Source organism: Oncorhynchus masou, chromosome 4, assembly GCF_036934945.1.
Source record: "Oncorhynchus masou masou isolate Uvic2021 chromosome 4, UVic_Omas_1.1, whole genome shotgun sequence".
NCBI lineage: Eukaryota > Metazoa > Chordata > Actinopteri > Salmoniformes > Salmonidae > Oncorhynchus > Oncorhynchus masou.
The window spans coordinates 14065846-14093062 of NC_088215.1; the positions used below are offsets into that span (position 1 = coordinate 14065846).

General features: G+C 43.5%; 1 protein-coding gene across 1 annotated transcript; it reads right to left on the minus strand.

Annotated features, from left to right (window-relative positions):
- Nucleotides 1-40: 40 nt before the first annotated feature.
- LOC135520760 (collagen alpha-1(XVII) chain-like) lies at nt 41-26847 on the minus strand. The gene is made up of 48 exons (XM_064946539.1): nt 26700-26847; nt 26539-26592; nt 26301-26351; nt 25865-26008; nt 25478-25621; nt 25090-25161; nt 21192-21242; nt 20569-20718; nt 19172-19258; nt 19045-19092; nt 18768-18896; nt 18231-18542; nt 17967-18017; nt 17803-17829; nt 17672-17698; nt 17513-17575; nt 17291-17395; nt 17104-17166; nt 16878-16913; nt 16731-16784; nt 15565-15636; nt 15309-15371; nt 15145-15180; nt 14950-15021; nt 14817-14843; nt 14667-14702; nt 14545-14580; nt 14284-14364; nt 10422-10457; nt 10246-10332; nt 10080-10160; nt 9890-9940; nt 9663-9725; nt 9246-9305; nt 9106-9123; nt 8931-8981; nt 8713-8820; nt 8305-8478; nt 7930-8052; nt 7731-7829; nt 7478-7612; nt 7175-7267; nt 3855-4010; nt 3265-3459; nt 2782-2943; nt 952-1032; nt 745-806; nt 41-527 (listed from the first exon to the last, which is right to left on the minus strand). The coding sequence occupies exons 1-48, from the start codon at nt 26845-26847 to the stop codon at nt 510-512; spliced, it is 4092 nt and encodes a 1363-aa protein (XP_064802611.1). The 3' UTR covers nt 41-509.
- Between the last annotated feature and the right edge of the window lie 370 nt (nt 26848-27217).

Here is a 27217-nt window from a genome sequence, read left to right on the forward strand (position 1 = left end):
TCAGTGAGTCTATAGCAACAATGTGAACCTTAAGTTCCACTTTGATTAAATAAACCAAGCTTTATTTTTAGAAAGTGATACCAATACATTCAAAGAAGATTTTGACAATGGTTTGAGTTTTGTTCGATACGAAATGTGTTTTCCTCAAGTACAATAACGATAATGATACAAAAGCTATTGAATAAAAATAGCACACCCCTATTTGAATTATTCTTGATATCAACATGCAAGGAGGTGAATTGGAAACATACTCCAGATCAAACACTAGTAAAAAAATAGATTGTAAAGACGTCTTTGGCACAATACAATACATCAGCGCATGGAATACTGTCCTGTTCAACAGTTTCTCCTATAGAAAATAATATATTCACATGGGTAATGACTCCAAGGCATTAGGCCCCCAGACATGTATGCTCATGACATATTTCATAGGACTTTCATTCACCTTTTTAATGGGTATTTAACAATCATATCATCTCAAACACCAACATTCCTCCTTCTTCTGTGCGTCACGAGTGTGTGTTCTCCTGTGGGAAAATGTGAAATCTTAATGAAGCCATATCTCTTCTGCATAACTAGGTCAGATCGACACATCATGCATAGCAGGGACACTTGTATTGAGGGTACTATATCATGACAGAATTACATATAGTGTCACTAGAATGGATCCTACTGTAGCGTCATGCTTAAGTATGTTGGTAAAGGGAAATCTTGAGTAGGTTCTCTGTGATTATCATGACATACCTTTCTCCCCCTTTTCCACTCCAGACCAGGGAGGCCTGTCCTTCCTGGGATTCCATCTAGTCCTAGTTAACCAGAATTCAGAGTGAAAGTGTCACAATGGGACTGATTGTATGACTTTGTCTTGCCTGAGTGGCTTAACACAATGGTTTGCAAATGATCAAGAGCGCAATTCTAAAGATTTAAAAGGCGTAATGGTTCAAAATGTACCTCTCTCGCCTTTGTGACCTGTATGTCCTATGTCCCCTTTCTGTCCTGGCCTTCCAGGGGGTCCCACAATGTTTCCATGGGCTATGGATGATACATAAGGTTATTTCATATAAAGCTAAAGCTGCAATCAGCATTTTGGCAAAGCACCACCAATGTTCAATCGTGACAAATTGGACTTCACACTTGGTACTGTTCTTAATTCAAATGTATAATGTGAAATAAAGTACCAGTCGAAGGTTTGGACACCTACTCAAGGGTTTTTCTTTATTTTTACTATTTTCTACATTGTAGAATAATAGTGAAGACATCAAAACTATGAAATAACACATGTAGTGTACTGTAGTGAACGAAAAAGTGTTATTTAATTTATGTTTGAGTTTCTTCAAATAGCCACCCTTTGCCTTGACGACAGCTTTGCACACTCTTGGCATTCTCTCAACCAGCTTAATCAGGGAGTTACCTGAAATGCATTTCAACTTACAGGTGTGCCTTGTTAAAAGTGAATTTGTGAAATTTCTTTCCTTCTTATTGTGTTTGAGCCAATCAGTTGTGTTGTGACAAGGTAGGAGTGGTATACAGAAGATAGCCCTATTTGGTAAAAGACCAAGTCCATATTATGTCAAGAACAGCTCAAATAAGCAAAGAGAAATTAATTTCCATCATTGCTTTAACACATGAAGGTCAGTTAATCCAGAAATTTTGAAGAACTTTGAAAGTTTCTTCAAGTGCAGTCGCATAAACCATCAAGTGCTATGATGAAACTGGCTCTCATGTGGACCGCCACAGGAAAGGAAGACCCAGAGATACCTCTGCTGCAGAGGACAAGTTCATTAGAGTTAACAACCTCAGAAATCAGCAATTAACTGCACCTCTGATTGCTGCCCAAATAAATGCTTCAAGTAACAGACACATCTCAACATCAACTGTTCAGAGGAGACTGCGTGAATCAAGCCTTCATGGTCGAATTGCTGCACATAAACCACTACTAAAGGACACCAATAAGGAGAAGAGACTTGCTTGGGCCAAGAAACACGAGCAATGGACATCAGACCAGTGGAAATCTGTCCTTTAGTCTGATGAGTCCAAATTTGAGATTTTTGGTTCCAACCGCCGTGTCTTTGTGAGATGAAGAATAGGTGAACGAATGGTCTCCGCATGTGTGGTTCCCATCATGAAGAATGGCAAAGGAGGTGTGGGGGTGCTTTGCTAGTGACACTGTCTGTGATTCATTTAGAATTCAAGGCACACTTAACCAGCATGGCTACCACAGCATTCTGCAGCGATACGCCATCCTATCTGGTTTGTGTTTAGTGGGACTATCATTTGTTTTCAACAGAATAATGACCCAAAACACACCTCCAGGCTGTGTAAGGGCTATTTGACTAAGAAGGAGAGTGATGGAGTGCTGCATCCGATGACCTGGCCTGCACAATCACCAACTCAACTCAATTGAGATGGTTTGGGATGGGTTGGACTGCAGAGTTGAGGAAAAGCAGCCAACAAGTGCTCAGCATATGTGGGAACTCCTTCAAGACTGTTGGAAAAGCATTCCAGGTGAAGCTGGTTGAGAGAATGCCAAGAGTGTGCAAAGCTGTCATCAAGGCATAAGGTGGCTACTTTGAAGAATCTAAAATATATTTGGATTGTTTAACACTTTTTTGGTTACTACATGATTCCATATGTGTTATTTAATCGTTTTGATGTCCTCACTATTATTCTACAATGTAGAAAATAGTAAACATAACGAAAAACCTTTAGTTGTGTAGGCGTGTCAAACTTTTGACTGGTACTGTACGTTAATGACTTGCATTAATACTGTATTATTCTCACCTCTGATGTATTCCACAAGGTCAGTGGCGTTACTATGGGATCCAAAAACACGGCTGAATCCTGGCGCACCGGGAGGGCCAGGGGGTCCTGGGGGTCCTTGAACAACCTGTGACTTCTCCAGCTGAGACCGGTTCTCAACCACGTCCCTCAACAGACCATGGTCTACGGGATGGGAAACAATCAAGACCAGAGATAGCATATGCATTTACATCCAATGACCAGCAAACGTAGGACTCTTCATTCATTGACGATGGTCGCTATCTTTACTTATGAACATCTGTGTCCCATTGGCATAGAAATGTAATTACTATGCCAATGGGACACATCCCAATTCAAGTCAATGTGCCATTCCTTTGATCCATTGTCATTGGAAACAAATAAGCTTTGAAGAATTGCATTTAAATGTTGAGTTAAAATGTGTCTAACTCTGAAAGGTATATTGTAGCGCTGCGATGACAGTATTGGATATTCAGTTTCACTTACACTTGATGTAGTCAGTCACTCGGACCGCTATATTGGAGTAGTCTGTCTCAGTCTCAGCCAACCTTCTTCCCTCGCTGGTCCTGTGGTCGAAGGCGTGGCCGTACCCAGAGCTACCCTGCTCTCCCTTGTGTCCCTGGGATCCAGGGGGACCTGGGGGGCCTGGAAGCCCAAACATGCCCCCTCTTATACCATCACCTGGTGAGGATAATACAATTTGCCAGTTATACCCACTGATACCCACTGCTCTAGGGCAGTAACTCAATGCCAAAGGTAAATTATTGTTTTGAAATTAACGGGAGTCTGTAAAATCCCCTATCAATGTCTATTTTTCATTTTAATAAATAACCTTTTTATCTTGGGAAGGACATCCATAAAGTGATGTAATTGGGGTAACCTATTGTACAGGCTCAATGTATTTCAAGTAATCTATTAACTGTTATTGCCTGGTTTAGACCTACAGGGTGGATAATGGCAAACTAACTATTTCTGTACTGTTGTAACTCTAGGAGTCTTTGGATAGTACTGTAAAACCATATCATTATCCACTCAGTAGAAAACCATTTATGAAACCCTTATTGATTTGACCATACTCTGTATGTAGTCCTTGACCTCCTCCAGCCTGTATCCAGAGCTGCTGTAGGGGGCCTGTCCTGAAGGACCGGCAGGGCCTTGAGGGCCAGCAGGGCCTGGGACACCAGGTGGACCAGGAGGCCCCTGAGCGCCCAAGACGCCACTGTATTCAGCATCTAGAAAGGACAGGCAGAACGGACATCAGTCAAACTGTTAATAGGAATAATTATGCAGACTATCCAGTAAGTCATTCTGGCTCGAGACCTACAGCGCCTTCGGAAAGTATTCAGATCCCTTGACTTTGTTATGTTACAGCCTTATTCTAAAATGGATTAAAAAACGAAAAGAAAAAATGTCTCATCAATCTACACACAATACCCCACAATAACAATGAGAAAACAGGTTTAAAAATGTGCAATTTATTACAAATATAAAAACAGAAATACCTTATTTACATAAGTATTCAGACCCTTTGCTATGGGACACTCAAAATTCAGCTCAGGTGCATCCTGTTTCCATTGATCATCCTTGAGATGTTTCTACAACTTAATTGGAGTTCACCTGTGGTAAATTTAATTGATTGGACATGATTTGGAAAGGCACACACCTGTCTATATAAGGTCCCACAGTTGACAGTGCATCTCAGAGCAAAAACCAAGCCATGAGGTCAAAGGAATTGTCCGTAAAGCTCCGAGACAGGATTGTGTCAAGGCACAGATCTGGGGTACAGACCAAAACATTTCTGCAGCATTGAAGGTCCCCAAGAACACAGCGGCCTCCATCATTCTTAAATGGAAGAAGTTTAGAACCACAAAGACTCTTTCTAGAGCTGGCCGCACAGCCAAACTGAGTAATCAGGGGAGAAGGGCCTTGGTCAGGGATGTGACCAAGAAATCAATGGCCACTCTGACAACTATCTCTGCAGCACTGCACCAATCAGGCCTTTATGGTAGAGTGGCCAGACGGAAGCCACTCCTCAGTAAAAGGCACATCACAGCCCACTTGGAGTTTGCCAAAAGGCACCTAAACACTCCCAGAACATGAGAAACAAGATCCTCTGGTCTGATGATATCAAGATTGAACTCTTTGGCCTGAATGCCAAGTGTCACATCTGGAGAAAACCTGGCACCATGATACTGGCAGCATCATTTTGTGGGGATGTTTTTCATTGGCACGGACAGGTAGACTTGTCAGGATCAAAGGAAAGAACAGAGCAAAGTACAAAAAGATCCTTGGGGCAGCAAGTAGCTTACTAGTTAGAGCATTGGGCCTGTTACTGAAAGGTTGCTGGATCGAATCTACCCAGCTGACAAGGTAAAAATCTGTCATTCTGCCCCTGAACAAGGAAGTTAAGCCACTGTTCCCCAATAGGCTGTCATTGTAAATAAGAAGTTGTTCTTAACTGACTTGCCTAGTTAAATTTAAAAAATCCTTGATGAAAATGTTCTCCAGAGTGCTCAAGACCTAAGACTTGGGTGACCTTCCAACAGGACAACAACCCTAAGCATGCAGGCAATACAACACAGGAGTGGTTTTGGGACAAGTCTCAATGTCCTTGAGTGGCCCGGACTTGAACCCAATCGAACATCTTTGGAGAGACCTGAAAATAGCTGTGCAGCGACGCTCCCCATCCAACCTGACAGAGCTTGAGAGGATCTGCAGATAAGAATGGGAGAAACTCCCCAAATAAAGGTGTGCCAAGTAGGGCTGGGCGATAAATCAATATCAATAATTATAGAGGTAATTACTTCCCTCCATTCATTTTCGATAATGTCGATATAGAATAATTAGGTCCAGCAGTCCATTTCACCTCTGTGACGCAGCAGGAACGTGCGGAGAAGAGACAATATGCACGTGGTGAGGTATACGGCCACTAAAAACCACTTAGCACCTCGAGTGATGGAGTCGCCACTATTAACCACGACAAATGAGTCATGTAGGCAAAAACAGTGGCAGTGATAGCCGTGGAGAAGGAGCAGCTTCCAACGAAGAAATGATTGATACACAGTTTTAAACTGTTTCAGTAATTTGGAAGTGGTTTGGCTTTTTGAAGTCCGACAAAGAGCAGAGCAATGTTCGGTGCAAATTGTGCCGTAGACAGGTGGCTACGAAGTCTGGTACTACGACAAACCTTTTTCAACATCTGAAGAAAAATCACTCTTTGGAACATATAGGAAGTTTGAGGTTGCACCACGGTATTGATAAACGCCCCTCAAGCACCAGCCAATCTAGGGATGTTCATCCGAAGCAGTCAACACTGACAGCGTTTATGCCCTACAAGCAAACATCGAAAAGACAAAGACATCACAAATGCTATTATGCATTGCATTGCTAAGGACATGATGCCAATTAGAGTCGAAAAGGAAGGTTTCAAGAGGCTTATACATTTAATTGACCCCAGCTACGTGCTCCCTTGCCGCAAACATGGAACAATTTTCCTTAAATATCATTTTATGTGTAGCTCACATAATACATTTTTTTAACTTGTATTTAACTAGGAAAGTCAATTAAGAACAACTTCTTATTTACAATGACAGCTTATCGGGGAACAGTGGTTTAAGTGCATGGTTCAGGGGTAGAAAGACAGATTTTTACCTTGTCAGCTCAGGGATTCAATCTAGCAACCTTTTGGTTACTTGCCCAACGCTCTAAACACTAGGCTACCTGCCACCCCAAAGCCCTTGGTTGGTTCAGCCATTCATAAACATAATTTGATTAATATCGTGATAATTATCGTTATCGAATGAAAAAATATATATAGATATCGTGATAATTTATATGCCATATTGCCCAGCCCTCGCGCCAAGCTTGTAGCGTCATACATGCCAAAGGTGCTTCAACAAAATATGAGTAAAGGGTCTGAATACTTATGTAAATGTGATATTTCAGGTTTTTATTTGTAACTAATTAGCCAAAATGTCTAAAAAACGATTTTTTATTTGTCTTTATGGGATATTGTGTGTAGATTGATGATGGAAAAAATATATTTAATCCATTTTAGAATAAGGCTGTAACGTAACAAAATGTGGAAAAAGTCAAGGGGTTTGACTACTTTCTGAATGCACTGTATGATAGATGATTGGAATATAATGTGTGGCCAAAACCGTGTTCTTTAGTTCTTGCAGAAAAAACATGTGCTAAACGCTAATGTTAGTATAAATTCCGTAGTCAGAACTAGGGTTGCAAAATTCCAGGAACTTTCAATTCCTTTCCAGGTTTTTCCAGGATTCCGGATTTCCTGCTTTTCCCTTCTGATTCCGGAAATCCTCCAGCCAGGGTTTTGAAAAATTGAATTTATTGAAAGTTCCCAGAATTTTGGAACTCTAGTCAAAGCTCTTACTTTGCAGAAGATAAGAGATGTCACTGTAGGACCCAGGTTGGCCTGGTGGGCCGGGAGATCTATGGGGTCCGAGCATGCCCACCATACCCTGCTCTGATGACAGACGGATGCCACAACCAATCACAATCCTGAATTCTTATCATGTGACCATTTTAAATCAATTGAACTACTTACCGAGATCCATCTGTAGGTCCCGGCCCACCATTTGGGAAACACTTGCACACGCTATGGTTAAAGAAGCTAATGGTGTGTGTATGAATCTAAATGTGAATCTGACATGGCTGTGTCACAGTGATTCCTTACCATTCATTAGATTGAGGACTCGTCCAGCCACCTCATGGGTATTAAAGCCATAGCCTCCTCTCCATGGGATCCCTGGGATGCCAGGAGGTCCAGCAGGGCCAGGAGGACCAATGACGTAGCGTCGCACTTCCTCACCTGAGAGGGGTACGGATCAGGCAAGGGCACTTCACTGACCATTGACTGTCTCATGACACAATGTTATCTCTTTATTCCGTCCCGATTATCAACATTTGTGCTCAAACAACTGACTTACTCTGTAGAAGGCTGATGATGTCATTTAGCGATGTACTGCCTCCACAGGGAGCGCCAGGCGGGCCTGGAGGGCCAGGCACCCCACTAGCAATACCTCCACCTGAAATGTCAAAAGAACTATTAGATTCAGGCAATCATACAATATGATATACTTCATATATGTAATGCTTTTGATAAGATGTTGGTTTGTCTGGACTCACTCTGGATGTATGCGATGACGCGACTAGCAAGGTCGTCCACGGACTCCACTGATCCACCGCCAGGGGGCCCCGGTACACCCGGAGGACCCGGAGGTCCCGACATGTACTCCCTGACACCATCGCCTCCATGAAGGACAACACAACACACAAGTTACCGCACTGCTAAACAGTAGCGTAGAAAAGGTTTTAGATCATCAGGCACCATTTTAGTTAGCATCAACTACGCAAACAACATTGAAATCCTGTTTTGCCGACCATATTGTCCCACGGAGGTCACGTACGCTATCAAATATTGTAAGGGCCTTTGGATGGACGTAGTTTAGGCCCAATCCTTTTCATTGGAGGTAAGAAGAACAAGCAGATTATCTCACTCACTCTTGAGGTATTCTGTGATGTATTGGCGGACGTCCGGTGTTCCAGACCCAGGTGGCCCATCACGGCCGGGAGCCCCGGGAGGTCCTGGTGGACCTGGCGCTACAGGGGAACTCCTGGATGATCCACCACTGGAGTAGCCAGGGATTCCTGGAGCACCTGGAACGCCAGCCTCACCTAATGAAGATATAAGTTGGCTTAACTTATACAAAGGATCCACATTGAGTGATAAACATTGTTGAAGTGATGCTCCAGAGCTTTTGTATAATTTTAGCCAGTAGATTTGACAATAGTGCTCACGAGCCAAAACAGGTTCCAGTTTGAATTATTTTTGCGATTCTTATCATATGTTACAAATGTATAAGTGCTTAAGATCCCAGACTGCATCTTTAAAGGGGTGTAAGGGTGTACCTTTTGGACCCGGTTGCCCCTCGGGGCCCTCTGGACCTTGGGGACCTGGAAGTCCACTGTCCCCTTCTGGTCCTGGACCCCCAGTTTGTCCCTGGGATCCAGGGAAACCTGGGGAGAAAACAATACAATGAACAATACAACATATACCCACAAGGATCAGGCCACAGGTGTAGGCTTGGATGTTTAACTATGTCGCGATAAATATTTGATCCACTCACCGACACCGGGATCTCCGGGAACTCCTGGTAAACCGGGCTGACCTGGGTCACCTGAAACATTGATAAAATTGCATTAAGGCCGACATTTTAAGTCTATCACTAAGTCTGCCATGTAAATAGTATGTGACTGAGCCAGTTCATAGCCTAGCATGGACATGCCTTTAAAATGGCTTACCTTGGTAACCCTGGGGACCTGATTTGCATTCGGAAACAATACAATTATTTACAAGATGAGTGCACATAACCTCTGTTTCGACGAAATTGACTATGATGAAAACACAAATGGTATAGACAGTGAGTTGGACCCCTCTGTACCTGGTGATCCTGGAAGGCCAGTTGGACCAGCAGGTCCTGGGGGCCCAGCGAAGAAGGTTCCTGAAAGACAACACAGCATTACACGACAATATTACATTGTGTTACATTACGTGACCTTCCATATCATACCATATCATATGGGGCAGCAGGTAGCCTAGTGGTTGGAGCGTTGGACGAGTAACTGAAAGGTTGCAAGATCGAATCCCCGAGCTGACAAGGTACAAATCTGTTGTCCTGAACAAGGAAGTTAACCCACTGTTCTTAGGCTGTCATTGAAAATAAGAATTTGTTCTTAATTAACTGACTTGCCTAGTTAAATAAAGGTCAAATATATACTGTCAGTAGAGTCTTTGTGATTGTGTTGAGTGATCAGATGGTAACCGTATGGATAGTGTCGTTTTGGTAAGGGCCACCTACCTGAGTTGGGCACGAAGCTACCTGGCTCTCCCTTATCTCCTCGGGGGCCAGGTACACCAACACCTGTGAGAGAAATTGGTCAGGTTGACTTGAAATTCATCAAAATGGTTTGAAAAGGAACTTTGCAATAGATGACGCAAACCAGTTCTTACAATAGCTTAATTGTTTTACAATATAATTCAATATAATATTGTACATTCTTCTCAGGTAGAAATGTTACGGCTTACCTGGTACACCTGGCTCTCCTTGAGGACCTTCAGGACCTGGGGGACCCTTACCTGAGAAGGAATAAGGTATGAATTATCTTTTGAAGAAGGACAGAATCCATAAGAAAAATGAATCTGAACAAAATAAAATAAAACAGCTATCCATCCAAAAATACATTGAAGTGCATGGAGAATGAACCACATGGCTAACCTAGAAGACCCTGGGCACCTGGTTCTCCTGGGGGCCCTGGAGGGCCAGGTGGGCCAGGAAGACTAGCCACAGGTGCACGTCCTGTTGCAAGGGGTAAAGTATGTTTAGAGGTAATAAGAAAGTCATACACTAAAACAAGAACATATTTTCAGCCAAACATACTCACTCTCTGTGGTTTCCACAGTCTGTACAGTAATACCAGGCCTTCCCTGATCTCCCTTCTCTCCTTCCTCTCCCTTTTCTCCCCTGGGACCTATAGAGACAAAGACAATGAACAATCAAAGGGAAAGTACGTACAGTATGTGGACCCTGATGTCTCATTGGATATCTGAGAAGTCTTACCAGGCGTCCCAGGACGACCAGCAGGGCCTACAGGACCTGAGGAGACACAACAGAAGCACTGAGCACACAGCTTACTGTACCTGTCTATGAGGAACTTCATGAAGATTTCCAACATCTAGATCTTCATCCAGATCTGGTCAAGGCGATACAGTGTTTACTTAAACTGTAGTCTTAGAACAGAGGTTCCCTAACTTTTTATAGTCCTGTACCCCTTCAAACATTCAACCTCCAGCTGCGTACCCCCTCTAGCACCAGGGTTAGAGTACTCTCAAATGTTGTTTTTTGCCATCATTGTAAGCCTGCCACACACACACTATATGATACATTTATTAAACATAAGAATGAGTGTGAGATTTTGTCACAACCTGGCTCGCGGGAAGTGACAAAGAGCTCTTATAAGACCAGGGCACAAATAATAACATAATAATAGTCAATAATTTTACTCTTTATTTAACCATCTTACATAATGAGAAGGGTGTGCTTGAAAGGATGCACATAACTCTGCAATGTTGGGTTGTATTGGAGAGAGTGTCAGGCTTAAATCCTTTTCAAATCAAATCAAATTGTATTTGTCACATACACATGGTTAGCAGATGTTAATGCGAGTGTAGCGAAATGCTTGTGCTTCTAGTTCTGACAATGCAGTAATAACCAACAAGTAATCTAACTAACAATTCCTAAACTACTGTCTTATACACAGTGTAAGGGGATAAAGAATATGTACATAAGGATATATGAATGAGTGATGGTACAGAGCAGCATAGGCAAGATACAGTAGATGGTATCGAGTACAGTATATACATATGAGATGAGTATGTAAACAAAGTGGCATAGTTAAAGTGGCTAGTGATACATGTATTACATAAGGATGCAGTCGATGATACAGATTACAGTATATACGTATACATATGAGATGAATAATGTAGGGTAAGTAACATTATATAAGGTAGCATTGTTTAAAGTGGCTAGTGATATATTTACATCATTTCCCATGAATACCCATTATTAAAGTGGCTGGAGTTGAGTCAGTGTCAGTGTGTTGGCAGCAGCCACTCAATGTTAGTGGTGGCTGTTTAACAGTCTGATGGCCTTGAGATAGAAGCTGTTTTTCAGTCTCTCGGTCCCAGCTTTGATGCACCTGTACTGACCTCGCCTTCTGGATGATAGCGGGGTGAACAGGCAGTGGCTCGGGTGGTTGATGTCCTTGATGATCTTTATGGCCTTCCTGTAACATCGGGTGGTGTAGGTGTCCTGGAGGGCAGGTAGTTTGCCCCCGGTTATGCATTGTGCAGACCTCACTACCCTCTGGAGAGCCTTACGGTTGAGGGCGGAGCAGTTGCCGTACCAGGCGGTGATACAGCCCGCCAGGATGCTCTCGATTGTGCATCTGTAGAAGTTTGTGAGTGCTTTTGGTGACAAGCCGAATTTCTTCAGCCTCCTGAGGTTGAAGAGGCGCTGCTGCGCCTTCTTCACGATGTTGTCTGTGTGAGTGGACCAATTCAGGTTGTCTGTGATGTGTACGCCGAGGAACTTAAAACTTGCTACTCTCTCCACTACTGTGGAGAGAGTAGCAATACACACACAGTCTGTGCCTGTATTTAGTTTTCATGCTAGTGAGGGTCGAGAATCCACTCTCATATAGGTACATGGTTGCAAAGGGCATCATGTCATCGTGTCTGAACAACACGATTTGCCAAGGCAAGAAACTGAGCGCAGCCCGATCCAGAAACCTGGCAGTGGCTTCTGATTAAATTAAATTTTCACAGAACTGCTTGTTGTAATTTCAATGAGGCTCTCTTGTTCAGATATCGGTAAGTGGACTGGATGCAGGGCATGAAAGGGATAACGAATCCAGTTGTTTGTGTCGTCCGTTTCGGGAAAGTACCGCTATATCACATTTGACATCGTCCATAAGCTTGAGTTCATTTGCACACAAAAAACAATACAATGATGGAAAGACCTGTGTGTTGTCCTTGTTACTGCAGACAGAAAAGAGCTCCAACTTCATAATCATAGCCTCAATTTTGTCCTGCACATTGAATATAGTTGCGGAGAGTCCCTGTAATCCTAGATTCAGATCATTCAGCAAGAAAAAACATCACCCAGATAGGCCAGTCGTGTGAGAAACCCGTCATCATGCAAGAGGTCAGACAAGTGAAAATGATGGTCAGTAAAGAAAACTTTAAGCTTGTCTCTCAATTTTATAAAACGCGTCAATACTTTCTCCCTTGATAACCAGCACACTTCTTTCTGTATGTTGTAAAAGCGTTACATGGTCGCTGCCCATATCATTGCATAATGCAGAAAATACACCAGGGTTCGAAAATACACCAGGGCCTTGCTTTAACAAAGTTAACCATTTTCACTGTAGTGTCCAAAATGTCTTTCAAACTGTCAGACATTCCCTTGGGAGCAAGAGCCTCTCGGTGGATGCTGTTGTGTACACAAGTGGCCTCGGGAGCAACTGTTTGTACATGCATTACCACTCCACTATGGCTCCCTGTCATGGCTTTTGCACCATCAGTACAGATACCAACACATTCTGACCACCAAAGTCCATTTGATGTCACAAAGCTGTCCAGTACTTTAAAAATATAATCTCATGTTGTCCTGGTTTCCAGTGGTTTGCAGAAGAGGATGTATTCCTTAATTGACCCCCATAAATGTAACGGACATATACCAGGAGCTGTGCCAGGCCCGCCAGGTCTGTTGACTCATCCAGCTGTAACGCATAGAATTCACTGGCATGTATGCGAAGCAGTAATTGTTTCAAAACATCTCTTGCCATGTCAGTGATGCATCGTGAAACAGTGTTGTTTGATGAAGATATTGACTGTATAGTTTTTTGGCCTTTTCCCCCAGCATTGTCCCAGCCATATCTGCGGCAGCAGGAAGAATTAAGTCCTTCACAATAGTATGGGGCTTGCCTGTCCTAGCCACTCAGTAGCTCACCATATAAGACACTTCTAGCCCCTTCTCATTAATGGTATCTGTTGCTTTTATACATGTCTTACAACTCGAAATTAGTCTTTATTCTCGCTCAAAAAAACTCCCGTGGCTTATTTTTCAAATTGTCATGTTTCGTTTCTAAACGTTGTAAGAGTGAAGGTTTCCTGTGAGAGAGTAACGGTTAATGTGATTGGATGTTAACTTTTTGACAAGGCTACCTGTATTTGTCACGACTTTTCCAGAAGTCGAAGCCTCTCCATGTTCGGGCGGTGCTCGTCGGTCGACGTCACCAGTCTTCTAGCCATCATTGATCCATTTTTCATTTTCCATTGGTTTTGTCTTGTCTTCCTACACACCTGGTTTCAATCCCATTCATTACCTGTTGTGTATTTAACCCTCTGTTTCCTCTCTTGTCTTTGTCAGAGGTTGTTTATTGTTCAGTTTTGTGTTTGTATTGGTGTGCGACGGGTCCTCGGACCCATTTTGTTTTATTATTATTCATAGTTTTGGAGTTGTTTTATTTACAATCATTAAACAACTCTGTTTCATTCAGTTTGATTCTGCTGTGCCTGACTTCCCTGCCACCTATACACATGACTGACACTATTTGACATTGTGTTTTTTTTTTTACATTGTTATTTCACTGAACACTAGATGGTTTAATTTGATTTTGGGCAGTGAAATGAGGCTACTCAGGCGAGAGAAAAAACTCACCCAAATGTATCGCCCTGTTGGAAAATATAAATGGACTATTTGAAAATGTGAAAAAAAAATAGATATCATTATTTAATTTTTAAAAAGTGAATCACGTTTTTATTTGGCGTACCCCTGGCAGCATTGCGCATACCCCGCATACCCCAGTTTGGGAATACCTGTCTTAGAACATTTTAGAATTTAGAGCTTCAGTACCAACCTGAGAGTCCAGGGGATCCGGCAACACCAGAGTGTCCAGGGATGCCTGGAGGTCCGGGGATGGCAACCGAACTGGAACCAGCTGGGATTCAAACAGGAGATGACCAATGACCATTCATTACTTAAGGATATGTGATGCTGTCCTACTGTGGACAATGTACTATAAAGTAATCGCAATACATTTTTACGGCTGTAGATGTAGAGTGCCTATCCACCAGTGTAGCGATGTCTCTAATTCGCCTTGTCGTTTCCTCTGACTTACCTGCATTGATGATTCTACCAGGTTCTCCAGCTTCACCTAGAAGATGACATGATGATAGATTGAATGAAAGCATAATCCTGTTTGAATAAAGATATAGAGGAAGTATGTAATAAGTACGTTACCTTTACCTCCAGGCTGACCTGGATTACCTGGTATACCTATATGGGGTAGAGGGGGAGGGTTACAAAAATGTTATAGCCTACTGTACAATATTGATGAACCCTGCATCTGAAATGTTAATCAAGGAATGATTTTGCATCAAAGAGTCATACCTGGCGGACCTTGAAGCCCGGGAATGCCTACAGTGGAAACAAGTGGAAAATGTATGTTATTGAAATGTAAATAGTGAATACTAAGCATCGATGGGTGGATGGATATGTGGGTTAATAAATGGATTGATTTTACCTGGGAGGCCTGCATCTCCTGGAGGTCCTGCTGGTCCTCTTGGACCTGGTAATCCATCCGATCCCTTGTCACCTGGAATGATAAAGGTATCAATTATCTGGTAAAAATCTAAAAGTTGTTATATGGACAACTTGATTTTGATACCAAAATATATTGTTGTGGTGTCTATCTACAAAAGGATGCTGTTGTTCTCACCTCTAGAGCCTTTTTCACCGTCAGCCCCGGGAGCACCTGTTGAATAACACCCACACATGCAGAATTGATAAGAGTGAAGAATTTCACTATTACGGTGTCTATATTCGGACAGCCTGAGATTATTCTAGCAGGACAATCTTTTCTTCGCTACTCTGTTCACTTACCTGCGGGTCCTTTGGATCCCTTTGTTCCGTCTGGTCCTGGAAGTCCTTTTTGACCTGGGTCACCTATGATTACGGAGAGGGTGCGTGACCACTATGAAATGTGCTTACAACTCATTTTCACACCAGTTTACGTATGTAGTGCATATTTCTCTCAATGATGTGTTTTCCTAGAGAAGGAGGAGAGAAGAAATAAAGAGGAGACACAACGGCCTGAATCCCATGTGATTCTAACTATTCAGGGCAGACAGATACACACCTGATGTCCCGCGGGATCCTTTCTCTCCTGGCTCGCCCTTATTTCCTGGCGGTCCAGCTGGTCCCTTCTCTCCTGGACGAGGAGAGAAACAATAGGCTTGCTGATATGATCGTTGTTTGATGTTGCAATATGTAACTTTTTGGGCGACCTGACCAAATCCACATAGAAATGTGAGTTATAGATCTGTCATTCGCATTGAACGTAAGTCTAAGAAGCGGTTGATATGTTCTATGTGCTCAATTTCTATGTTTCCATTCTTAAATTCCGTTTTTGCGTCTTTTACTTTCAGTTTTTCAAACAGCTATCGAAAAGACACAGTATTTCACAGAGGTTTAGGTGGCACAATGATTCTCTACACAATTGCTTGTTTTGTCACAAACTGAAATCAGGCAAACTATTAGATGTTTTGCCACCAGGAAATGGCAGAGCGACTTCTGCATATTACAACCTTAAAGCTAGAATCCTCCATTGAAACAAAAACAAAGCCACCTCCCCGCCCCTCTTTCACTAGAAAAAAACAAAGGGATGAGGGCTGGAGAAATGTAACCACTCTCAAATTCCTAGAGAGCAGGATGTGTAACAGTATTACATCCATCCCTCTCCTCACCCCAACCTGGGCTTGAACCAGGAACCCTCTGCACACATTGACAACAGTCACCCTCGAAGCATCGCTACCTATCACTCCACAATAGCCGCGGTCCATTGCAGAGCAAGGGAAACAACTACTTCAAGGTCTCGGACCGAATGTAGTTACCAACTGAAATGCTACCAGTGCGCACCGCTAACTAGCTAGCCATTTCACACTGGTTACAGATGCAAGGACTGACCATCCATAGTATCAAATGTATCGTTTTCCCCAGGTTTTGAGGCTATACAGTCTTTGTTTACATTTACATTCTTTACTAAAATGTTAGTAAAGCAAGCTTATTTTTGGAGTTCTGATGGATTATGGCAGTTATAACTAAGCTCATTAGGCATAAATAAGTTCTATTATTCCACAGTCAATGGGAATCATAAATGTTATGGATGTGGATGCATCAATATGGATGCATCAACTAAGGTTTCGAGCTATATTTGTAGCTTTCTCTTTGTGAATCTAAATCAAGGAAACAGGCCTGCATACAACACAGTAGTGTACATCATCTGAACAGGTCGGTCTGGAATACCTTTCGGTCCTGGAGCGCCTCCTTCACCTCTGAAACCCTGTGGGCCAGGAGTTCCTAAAGAAACGTGACAAATACACACCTTTAGAAATCGCACGCTTGTGTCTTCGTCCAATACAATGGTACATGAAAAGGGCAAAGAGCACTCACCTGGGATACCTGTAGCACCCTGACCACCCACTGACCCTGGAAAACCAAAATAAATACACTTTCACAACGGCGGCCAACAGTTACAGTCTCAGTGTTGATGAATTGCATTTACATTTGAGTAATTTAGCAGACGGTCTTATCCAGAGCGACTTACAATTTGGGACAGTTTAATGTATCTCATCAATCTAGACGTATTTCCTGCATTGATGATGACCTTTGGCCTTACCTTTAGGCCCAACAGGCCCAGCAGTGCCAGCAGGTCCGGGGCCTCCGGGTTCACCAGGAGAACCTATGGCATCACATAACATTACTTAAGAGCTTGAACAGGAACCCACAATTTAAATATATACATTTTCTGGATTTTTTTCTCTGAAGATATACTGTGACGCCATCAAATACACTAATGAACATACCTTTGTCCCCTTTCTCTCCAAACCCTGGAGGACCAGGCTCTCCACGTGATCCCGTTGGTCCTTCTCGGCCCCTCTGGCCTGGGGGGCCCTCTGCACCAGCTTCACCTATTCACAGATAAGAAGAGATGCATTGTGGGAGTGAGAGTCTATACAATACATTTCTCATTTGTTGCAAGATTGAGATCTTTTAATTTTAAGTCAAGTTGTGTCCTTAAGCATTACCTGCATTTCCTTTAGGTCCCCTCGGGCCCTCCAGTCCACTGTGGCCCATCTGACCTGGAGGACCTAAGGAAGAGAAGCCGAACATCAGTCTGCTATCATTAAGCAGATGATTATTTACTGTAGCCCCTCCAGAATAAAACTAGTAGTTTGTGTTCCTACCTGGTAGGCCAGGGAATCCGTTATCACCTGAAATAAATGAATGAATTCCATTTGTACAGTATAGCTCTAACATGTACAGTATTTGCTGTGTGACATCATTGAAATGAACAGTAGGTCTAAGGCTCACTGACCTTTGACTCCTGGAGCACCTTGGTCACCTGAAATAAAACAGCTGAAATGTTAATCAACAGACACAGCCAAAACCTGCTCTGCCAATACAGTTTGTTTCCATCTATGGATGGATGGATCCATCTATGTATGATTCCATGTCCATGCAGTGGATGCCCTACAATACCTTTGGTCCCAGGCTCTCCTCTCGCTCCTTTCATTGAGTGTGCAAGTGTTGCTGTAACAAATAAATAAAACATATTGTCAATATACAGAATCCAATAAAAACCACACGTATAAATCTTTCAAAAATATTCATACAATTCACAAGTTTGCATGATTTGGGATTTTTGACTGAATCATTCCTTTGGTTTAATGGTTGATAGGTTCAACATATACCCACAAAAAACAAGGCAGGTGCACAGTGTAAGTTCTGGTTCTGGTTCTGTACCTCGTACAGTATCGGACTGCAGCTCAGTCCTGACTATCTGCTGTACTGCCCTTTGCAGAGCTACAGAGTCTTGGCCTCGTCCATTAGCTGATCCTGGACCTGCTCCTGCTGCCACTCCCAGATTGATACCATTATCAGAGCGGAGCAGTGTGGTAGAGGAGGTAGAGGAGGTCTTGTCTATGTACGCAGATCCCAGAGGGTCTATGATGTTGATGGCAGAGGAGGAGGAGAGGCGACTGGAATGGGCTGAGGAAGAGCTGGAGGCTTGTTCCAAGGCATCCACACGAGCTTTAAGACGTCTGACTTCTTCGGCTGTAAGTGGTTAGAAGAGAAAGAGAGGTGGGGGGGAGAAAATTGAGAGGGAAACAGAGAGAAACAAGGACAAAGGTCAAGTGAGAGAGAGAAGCAGATAAATACAGGAGAGAAAGAGCAGAGGAAAAAACAGAGAGAGATTTACTTCGACACGGACGTAACTCTAGCGCTCTATGACAGAGGCAACCACCCCAGTGCCCTACAGCTCCGCTCCTCATCTCTTACCCAGGGCGATGAGTCCCAGGAGGAGCCCCAGGAGGAGCAGAAGACCCAGCAGGAGGCCCAGCAGCCACTTCCACCAGGAGCAGCAGGACCAGAAGCCCAGACCTCCTCCAGACTCGTCCTTACGCATCTCTGACCGAAGAGAGAGGTAGAGGACAGGGGGCTCAAGAACCGGCATCAGTAGAGTATCATGAAGAATGCATAAGAATAGGCACTTAGGGCTGGAGATTGTTACGATGGGATTCAGCCATTTCAATTTCAAAGTATAGTTAGACTATACCTGGATAGGTTGCTTTGTCTTTCGTTGACACTTTCATCAAGGATCCAGCTTTAAAAACAGACAGAACAGTGTGTTAGTATCACAAGTCAAGGTGTGGTGAAAATGTCTATTCACTTCCGTTATCTACCGTTAGTTTCTGTGGTTCTGGCTGTAGCTGTCTCCACAAAGCTGGACACCTTCTTCTTCTCCTTCTTCAGTGAGTCCTCAGAATAGGCTAGAAAATGTGAAAATAGAAGTTGACTTCACCATAACTCACAGACAACGGCTAACACTAAGACAGTGGGACTGTAGTATGTTATTGGGCATGGAAACATTTAAGATCTGATAGGACTGGTACCATTTTTCCTCAGAAGGTTCTTCTAATTGAGCAGACAATTGAATATTTAGTAAATATTATGTATTTAGTGAAACCCCTCATCTACGTGTACATTTCTGATATTCTCACGTACTGGATTGCAATATTCCGGTAACTTTCCCCCAATTCCCATGTTTCTAGAAATCATGTTATGAAGATTCCCAGAATAAGCAGGGAATCTGGAATCCTCCAACCAAGATTTCATGAAAACCTGGGAATTTTGAGAAAGTTACCGGAATTTTGCAAACATATTGCTCTTACAACAACCTCTCCCTCTACGTCAGCAAGACAAAGGAGCTGATCATGGACTACAGGAAATGGAGGGCTGAGCACGCCTCCATACACATCGATGGGGCTGTAGTTTAGAGCTTCAAGTTCCTCGGCGTCCACATCACTAAGGATCTATCATGGTCCATACACACCAACACAGTCGCGAAGAGGGCAATGCAACAGTTCTTAACCCTCAGAAGGCTGAAAATATTTGGCACGGGCCCTCAGATCCTAAAAGCGTTTCACAGGTGCACCATTAAGAGCATCTTGACAGGCTGCATCACCGCTTGGTATGGCAACTACTTGGCATCCAACAACAAGACGCTACAGAGTGTAAAGCGGCCCAGTACTCCCGAGCTCCCTGCCAACCAGGACCTCTATGCCAATTGTCAAAAACTCCAGCCACCCAAGTCATAAACTGTTCTCTCTGCTACCGCATGGCAAGTGGTACTGATGCTCCAAGTCTGCAACCGACAGGACCTTGAACAGCTTCAACCCCCAAAACATTAAACTGCTAAATTGTTGGTTAAATAGTTAGCCAAATAGCTACCCGGCTATCTGCATTCAGCCTTTTTTGTTGTTGACTGATCACATTTGCTGCTGCTGCTACTGTTTATCATCTATCCTATTGACTAGTCACTTTATTCTTAGTTATATGTGCATATCTCTGTCAATTACCTCGTGCACATCGACTTAGTCCTGTTACCCTGTATATATAACCATTGTGTATGTATTATTACTTGTATTATTACTTATTATTACCTTTTTCTATTATTTTTCCATTTTCTTTCTCTCTGCATTGTTGGGAAGGGCCCGTAAGCATTTCACTGTGAGTCTACATCTGCTGTTTTACATAGCATGTGACCAATAACATTTGATTTGGTTTGCGTGTTGCCTACCAACAGCAGTGGCAGCAGAGGAGAACTGCTTGCCGGTATCTTTGGCCATGACGAGTCTCTCCGTCTCCTTTTTGACGGGAGCGTTCTCTTTCTCCAGCAGCATGAATGTGTATTCTTTGGCCTCGTCACTGGTGGGACTGCTGGGCACCACTGAGAAGTAGGCGGCAAAAATATTCAGTATGAACTGGTAAGTGTCATGAGTACATGATAAGATAGAGTAGGAGAGGATGTCCTTTTACTGTGGTGGGCTAAATCAGGGTCACACAGAGTGTTTCTTGGTAGTCTTAAACACGTCTACTTTGAAACAAAAGTACACATCTCGCACACCAGGTTATGGGCTTAAAAAAAAAGACACCTGTACCATGTCAGATATAGAGTTGAAATGTATTACATTTTGTGTTTGCATCCCAATATTACACTTCAAATACATCAAAAAAAGAGGAAAAATATGAATAACATTCCACCCATGAGGCAACTAGAGGGCGATTTGGTAATTTGACTGCAGGAAAGCTCTATATTGTCTTGGTGCTGCTGCTGCTTGTACATATATACATCAAATCAAATGTTTTATGTCTATGGTTGTCGAATTGTTATCGATGCAAAACAAAGTATTTTAGACTCACCTGTGGTTGTGGACACCCCTGTGCTTGTGACATTTTTCTGCACACCATAGACTGCCAAGAAAAACATGCAGGGTGAATTTAACATGATTTAAACACGCGTGAAGTATAACTCCCACAATGAACATGGGCATTATTCTCTTGATCCCAGTGGATTTGTGAACACTCAACGCTCCATCCATGCCTGTTTGTGCGTTGACTCCATTCGCTGTTAGGATACCGCCAGTGGTGGTGGCCAGGTTATTCTGCATACCGTGAACTAGAGTTGGACAAAGGAGAGAAAACATTCCATACACTACTACTACTGAAAGCACTGGATTGGTGTCGACATGGGCTAGAGGGAGTTCCTATAGACCAGTAGGGATTGTCCGTCACGTTCTGACCTTTATTTCCTTTGTTTTGTCATTATTTAGTATGGTCAGGGCGTGAGTTGGGGTGGGCAGTCTGTGTTTGTTTTTCTATGATTTGGGTATTTCTATGTTTCGGCCGAGTATGGTTCTCAATCAGAGGCAGGTGTCATTAGTTGTCTCTGATTGAGAATCATAATTAGGTAGCCTGGGTTTCACTGTGTGTTTGTGGGTGATTGTTCCTGTCTCTGTGTTTGTTTTCACCAGATAGGCTGTTTAGGTTTTCTCACGTTTATTGTTTTGTGAGTTTGTTCATGTGTAGAGTCTTTATAAATTAAACATGAATAGAAACCACGCTGCATTTTGGTCCGCCTCTCCTTCACTGCAAGAAAACCGTTAAAGAATCACCCACCACAACAGGACCAAGCGGTGTGGTGACAGGCAGCGGCAGCAGGAGCAGCGCAAGGAGGACTGGACATGGGAGGATGAGTTGGACGGTAAAGGATCCTGGGCACAGCCAGGAGAATATCGCCGCCCCAAGGAAGAGCTGGAGGCGGAAAAGGCGGAGAGGCGCTGGTATGAGGAGGCAGCACGGCGGCGTGGATGGAAGCCCGAGAGTCAGCCCCAAAAATGTATTGGGGGGTGGCACACAGGAAGTGTGGCGAAGCCAGGTAGGAGACCTGCACCAACATCCTGTGCTTACCGGGGGGGGGCGAGAGAGACCGGGCAGGCACCGTGTTATGCGGTGGAGCGCACGGTGTCCCCAGTGCGGGTGCATAGCCCGGTGCGGTACATACCAGCTCCGCGTATTGGCCGGGCTAGAGTGAGCATCGAGCCAAGTGCCATGAAGCCGGCTCTACGCATCTGGTCACCAGTGCGTCTCCTTGGGCCGGCTTACATGGCACCAGCCTTGCGATTGGTGTCCCCGGTTCGCCTGCATAGCCCAGTGCGGACTATTCTACCTCGCCGCACTGGCAGGGCGACCGGGAGCATTCAACCGGGTAAGGTTGGGCAGGCTTGGTGCTCAAGAGCTCCAGTGCGCCTGCACGGTCCGGTCTATCCGGTACCACCTCCACACCCCAGCCCTCCGGTAGCAGCCCCCTGCACCAGGCTGTCTCTCTGTCTCATCCCTACAGGTGCTCCCGCCTGTCCAGCGCTGCCGGAGCCTTCCTCCTCTCCAGCGCAGCCGGAGTCTCCCGCCTCTTCGGCGCTGCTAGAGCCTTCCTCCTCTCCAGCGCAGCTGGAGTCTCCCGTCTGTTCGGCGCTGCCAGAGCTCCCACCCCTCAGTCCAGAGGCGCTAGAGCCCCTCATTCCAGAGGCGCCAGAGCTACAGAGTCTTCCTCTCCAGCTTTGCCGGTGCTTCCCGTCTGCCCAGCGCCATCTGAGCTACCCGTCTGCCCAGCGCCATCTGAGCTACCCGTCTGCCCAGCGCCATCTGAGCTACCCGTCTGCCCAGCACCATCTCAGCTACCCGTCTGCCCAGCGCCAACTGAGCTACCTGTCTGCCCAGCACCATCTGAGCTACCAGTCTGCCCAGCGCCATCTGAGCTACCCGTCTGCCCAGCGCCATCTGAGCTACCCGTCTGCCCAGCGCCATCTGAGCTACCCGTCTGCCCAGCGCCATCTGAGCTACCCGTCTGCCCAGCGCCATCTGAGCTACCCGTCTGCCCAGCGCCATCTGAGCTACCCGTCTGCCCAGGGCCGCCAGTGCCGCCAGTCTGCAAGGAGCCGCCAGTCTGCATGGTGCTGCCAGTCAGCCAGGGGCCGCCAGTGCCCCTCAGCCCAGAGCTTCCGCCCCTCTGTCCAGAGCTTCCGCCCCTCTGTCCAGTGGGGTCATTTAGTAGGGTCACCGTGGTTAGGAGGCCACGGAAGTGGACAAGACTGACCTTTATTTTCTTTGTTTTGTCATTATTTAGTATGGTCAGGGCGTGAGTTGGGGTGGGCAGTCTATGTTTGTTTTTCTATGATTTGGGTATTTCTATGTTTCGGCCTCGTATGGTTCTCAATCAGAGGCAGGTGTCATTAGTTGTCTCTGATTGAGAATCATACTTAGGTAGCCTGGGTTTCATTGTGTGTTTGTGGGTGATTGTTCCTGTCTCTGTGTTTGTTTTCACCAGATAGGCTGTTTAGGTTTTCTCACGTTTATTGTTTTGTTAGTTTGTTCATGTGTAGAGTATTTATAAATTAAACATGAATAGAAACCACGCTGCATTTTGGTCCGCCTCTCCTTCACCGCAAGAAAACCGTTACATTGTCAAAAATGACAAAATACTTTAAAGATCAATGTATCAACATTTTGAAATATATTTAATTAAAATACATGTATTTTAAAATACAGAACTACGTTTGCAAGTAAACGGCCCAAACAGCAACAATATTCTCAGTAACGGATAGAGAAACGTTTCACTTGCTATGATTGTGATATGTTGTTGTTTATCTACCTTAGTTGAATACACTGACTCTAAGTCACTATGGAAAAGAGTGTCTGCTAAATGACCAAAATGTAAATTATGTGAACATATGGGGTATTATTGTTGGCCTTGTTCCAGTAGAGCTCATTAGAATACTACTCAGCATGCTTTGCAATTGTTCATATTTACATATACATTTATATTTAGTTAATTTATGACACCATAGTGCCATCAGACTTCTGATACCAAGGCAGGGGGAAAGGGAGCCACAAAATTGTGAACCAATATAAAAACGGCAGTGGTGGGAAAAGTACTCAATTGTCATACTTGAGTAAAAGATACCTTCATGGAAAATGACTCAAATAAAAGTGAAAGAAACCCAGTATAAAAATGACTTGAGTAAAAGTCTAAAAGTATTTGGTTTTAAATATACTTACGCATCACAAGTTAATGGAATTGCTAAACTTTACTTAAGTATCAAAAGTAAAAGTATAAATCATTTCAAATTCCTTATACTGTATTAAGCAAACCAGATGGCACAATTTTAGATTTTTATTGACCGATAGCCAGGGGCACACTCAGACATCATTTACAAACGAAGCATTTGTGTTTAGTGAGTCCGCCAGATCAGAGGCAGTAGGGATGACCAGGATGTTCTCTTGATAAGTGTGTGAATTGGACCATTTTCCTGTCAAAATGTAACGAGTACTTTTGGGTGTCAGGGAAAATGTATGGAGTAAAAAGTGCTTTACTTTCTTTAGGAATGAAAAACATATATATATTAAAAGTCAAATAAAGTACAGATACCCCAAAAAACAACTTAAGTAGCACTTTAAAGTATTTTCACTTAAGTACTTTACACCACTGCAAAAAGGGAATAGAAAAGTATTTTGTATTTTAAATATACAAAGTAACTTATTATGAAACACATTGGAGTGAAGTTCAGCCCAAACGACTAAATACTCAGGAAGAATTTAAATACATATTTAAAATACATGTAATACAAATACTTCCCGTCTCTGCATACCAGTCACTTACTTTCAAATCCGTGAAGGGAAGGAAACAAGTGAACACTTTGGGAGAAAGGAAAGATTATTGGGATGCATTGACAGAAAGATGATAGATGTTGAGGGAGATGTTTACCAGTGCTAGAGGCAGAGAGTCCAGAGTTCATGGATGTAGAGCTGAGGGCCAGGTTGTTCTGAAGCCCTGTGGCTGTAGAAACATTGAGAAACACCCACATCGATTGAGTCACACCCACTGTAACATATACAGGATTCATTGACAATGAGAAAATTATTTTCTTTGTTATACTTTCTTGTGATTCTTATGTCGCACACAAATCTTGTTCATTTTAATCATGTGCTTTTTTATCTCTTGGACTAAATCTGTTCAGTTATATAAATAGCTTTGTTGATGGTGTGAAGGATTCAATTCAGATTACATTTCTGTTAGCACTATTATCACTCCGTATCACGCCATTCTTATTAGAGTAATTGTGACTGTATATTTGGTGATGTCTATTGCTGACCTGTGAGTGTGATAGGTGAGTGTTGGAGGGTGGAGGTGGGGGACAGGTTGATGGCGTTGCTGTGGTAACCATAGCCTCCAGCCGTGGGGCCTGACCACATGTAGGAAGGCATTCTTAAGTCCAGGGTGGTGCTGTCGTACTGGCCTGGGAGAGAGGGAACGGGTTACTGGTTTTATGTATGTTTATTTAACCTTTACTTAACCAGCTGAGTCAGTTAAGAACATATTCTGGCCATCTAATGCATCAGTGATTATTTCTGTGCGTATTTACTTGTGTAATTACTACTTATGTACCTATTCATTTATTTCAGAGTGCATTTAAACATTTATTTATGACAGCATTTATTCATCTAGTTTTAATCATGATTATACTGGTGAGGGTGTGTACCTGACTGGGAGCTGTTTGGCATGGTTCTGGTCTCTACGCGGGCCTTCCTGGGGATAGGGAGGGTGCTGGTGGGGGAGCGAGGGGGGCTGATGCTGCTGGAGCAACCCCCCTTCAGCAGCCGCTTCACGTCTTCCAGCTCCGTCCCTACACGCCGCGGGGGAACAGACTAGTGTCATCTAATGTCACGTAGGAAACGTACAGTGTGCAGGCTTTTCAACCGTTTTTTTATTATAAAGACCGATTTTTATCCAACTGTATTTATCTTATCTTCAAGCATCCACGTTCCATTTCCTTTCCACGTTTTCTGACTGAGTCTTACTGTCTCCCTATTTGTTGAAGTCAAACTAATATCATCTTGGTCCACGTGTATTTTCCAGGGCAGATCGGGTGAGTCATAGGTTAGTGATAAGAGCCCGCGTGGTACTAGGCAACTCACATCTTTTGGCTGTGGGAGAGGCACTCTGCAGTCTGCATCTGATCTCACTCTCTGGAACAGGACACACAGAATAGAATAGAATAGAAAAGTATAGAATAGATAAGAATAGAATAGTGTAATCAGATGTGTTCTATTATATTCAAATACAGCCACTTAAAATGGCAAAACAAAAATAAGTGCATTCTGCAGTAGTGTATGTATGGTCTGATTGATGATGCTTTGAGCTAACAGCTCGTACCTCTGCTGTGGCTCCGCCCTCTGGTGGGTTTACTGGCAACTGCACTTGCTGCAGCTGAAACAATCAATTATCAAAACTCAATTATGTCATTTTTAATATCCACTTTTATTAAACATAGGAATTAAATACAGTTTGAAGTCACATTTAAGATTGGTAGTTACCATATCCTCTCCTTGTGTATTCCAGAAAGAAAAACACCACTATTGACGACTTTTCCTTCTTCGTGTCATAACTGAAGTCATACTTCAACTTCCTAATGATATTCTTAATGACATTATTATTGACATCTGCACCTGTACTAAAGAGCATCAGAGGACCTTAGATAGGGCCAGTAGTTTCCTGACCACATGACATGATCAAGAAATGGTTGCACTCCCTCGCTCAGACGTTGCATTCGTCAACCAATGGTCACGTGCCACGTTATCGACTGTGTCATTGACTGACAGATTGCTATAACATACGATGTGGTTAGCTAATAGGTAAAATACCTATCCAGGCATTGTAAGATCTAGCAGGCATCAGCAACACCTGAGCAGAGGAAAGCGCCCGATATCTGATCTTAGACCCCAGAGGTCATGTGGTCAGGAAGAAATCCTAGCCCTGGATATAAGGCTACGTTCATAACCAAATGGGAAGGTGGTATTTACCACATATGACTGGGAAAAGTCCACTTGAATGC